Source organism: Kryptolebias marmoratus, linkage group LG2 (assembly GCF_001649575.2).
Source record: "Kryptolebias marmoratus isolate JLee-2015 linkage group LG2, ASM164957v2, whole genome shotgun sequence".
Classification (NCBI taxonomy): domain Eukaryota; kingdom Metazoa; phylum Chordata; class Actinopteri; order Cyprinodontiformes; family Rivulidae; genus Kryptolebias; species Kryptolebias marmoratus.
Window position 1 is genome coordinate 228,905 of NC_051431.1, and position 1,859 is coordinate 230,763.

The following is a 1,859-nucleotide window of genomic DNA, read 5'->3' on the forward strand; positions in this document are numbered from 1 at the left end:
GTGTGTGTGTGTGTGTGTGTGTGTGTGTGTCGCAGCCTACCTGAAAGGCTTCTCTCCGTTGTGGAGGTGCATGTGTCGTTGAAGGTTGTATTTGAGCCCAAAGCTCAGGCCGCAGGTGTGGCAGGTGAAGGGTTTCTCTCCGGAGTGAACCACGCGGTGCTGCAGCAGCCCCATCTTACACTTGAAGCCTTTGTCACACTCGCTGCACTTGAACGGCCGCTCGTCTGAGTGCGACCTCCTGTGGACCCGCAGGTTGCTGGCGGTGGAGAACGTCTTGCTGCAGATCTGACAGGAGTACGGACGAGCCCCCGTGTGGACGGTCTGGTGCTCCCGGAGGCTCTTCTTGCGGGTGAAACTCTTCCCGCAGACGTCGCACATGAAGGGCTTGACTTTGGTGTGGGACGCCTCGTGATACCGGAGCGCGGCGGTAGAGGTGAAGGTGCGATCGCACGCCTGGCATTTCAAAGGGCTTTTCTCCAGTCGGTGGAGGGCCTGGTGGACCTGGAGCTGGCGCAGCAGCCTGAACTTCCTGTCGCACTGGTGGCAGCGCAGCAGCTTGTCGGGGTCGCGCTCCTGCGCCTCCTGCAGCTCGTGGCTCCTCTGGTGTCTGTGGAGCGTCTGCGCCTTAAAAAAGCCTTTCTCACAGGAGCTGCAGGGGAAGGGCTTCTGGTGACTGGACATGTGCTTCATCAGCTGGTGCTTCTGGTGGTAGCCTTTGTTACAGAACTCACAGAAGAACCTCTTCTCTTTGTACAGCTCCCTCCTCCTCCTCTTCTCCTGCTCCTTCTGCTCCTCCTCGCTCAGAGCTGCAACAGAAGAACATGTGAAGACTTTGACATGAGAGGATTTCTAAAATGAGACTGACACCGACTGGATTTAGGGTTCTGGAACCCAACTCCTGGAGAGAACCTGGAGGTGAAATACAAACCGCTGCCTGAGGATCCTGGTAAACAGGAGGGTTCTGACTGGGATCTGACTGGGTTCATGAACCAGAGAGCGGTCTGGAGAACCGGCCCTCTTTAATGTGGGCAACGATGAAGTCACCGACAGGAGTTTGTTGAGGAACTGAACCCTGACCTGAACCCGAATGCTGGTCTGTGCCAGGCAGGGGCTGTCCATCCTTATTGGTGGACATCATGCTGACAGGTACTCCTGAAGAACCTGATGGAACCAAGGACTGCAGCCTCCCTGCTTGTGAGGACGAGAACCTGCTGAAGATTTTGTACTCTGGTACATCCATGAAAAAGGATGAAAAGGAAAGCGGGCCCTGTCCCAGGAGGGGCTTGGTTCAGGTGGGACCTGCTGACCCAGACTGAGAATACTGTTGGACGGTACACTCTGAGGTTCTTAAACCAGTCCCCATGTCCACCTTTACAGGAGACAGAGTGAGGACAGGGGAGGAGGAGTCTACCAGCTTGGCAGAGGTTGTTGAATTAGTTAAAAAGTTCCCGGCAGCACCAGGAGAGGACGAGAGTCGTCTTCAGGTTGTCTCAGAGGGAGACACGGGTTGTCTGGGAACTGGACAGAGACCCAGAGGAAGACCCAGAACTCTTTGGAGGGATTATACTGTAGATCCTCAGGACTGGGAACGCCTTGGGATCCTCCAGGAGAACCTGGATGGATACACTAACAGGAAGAACCAAAGGAAACCTGGTTCTTTTTGTACCCAGAACCTCTGATCCGGTCAGATGGGTAACCCAGCACGGTCCAGTCCCCCGACCCCTGACCCCTGACCTGCAGCAGGTCTTTGTTTCATTCACAGTTAGAAGCAGAGAGTGTTTCACCTGCTCGACTCTGAGGGACCGCCGGACCTTCAGGTTCCAGCGTTGGTTCTGCAACCTGGAGAACACAAGAGGAGA

At 55.5% G+C, this 1,859-nt stretch overlaps 2 protein-coding genes across 6 annotated transcripts in view; both read right to left on the reverse strand.

Annotated features, from left to right (window-relative positions):
- atg16l1 (ATG16 autophagy related 16-like 1 (S. cerevisiae)) overlaps nucleotides 1–1,859 on the reverse strand; it is a 48,914-nt gene that overhangs the window by 44,398 nt on the left and 2,657 nt on the right. The gene's annotated exons all lie outside the window — the stretch shown is intronic.
- The window catches only part of LOC108228770 (zinc finger protein 708-like), a 17,442-nt gene that overhangs the window by 6,141 nt on the left and 9,442 nt on the right, over nucleotides 1–1,859 (reverse strand). For both annotated transcript variants that reach the window (XM_037979852.1, XM_037979846.1), the window contains 2 exons: nucleotides 1,785–1,839; nucleotides 41–806 (listed from right to left, as the gene is read on the reverse strand). In XM_037979852.1, the coding sequence (XP_037835780.1) occupies nucleotides 41–806; nucleotides 1,785–1,839 (821 nt within the window). The remainder of the gene's footprint in view (nucleotides 1–40; nucleotides 807–1,784; nucleotides 1,840–1,859) is intronic.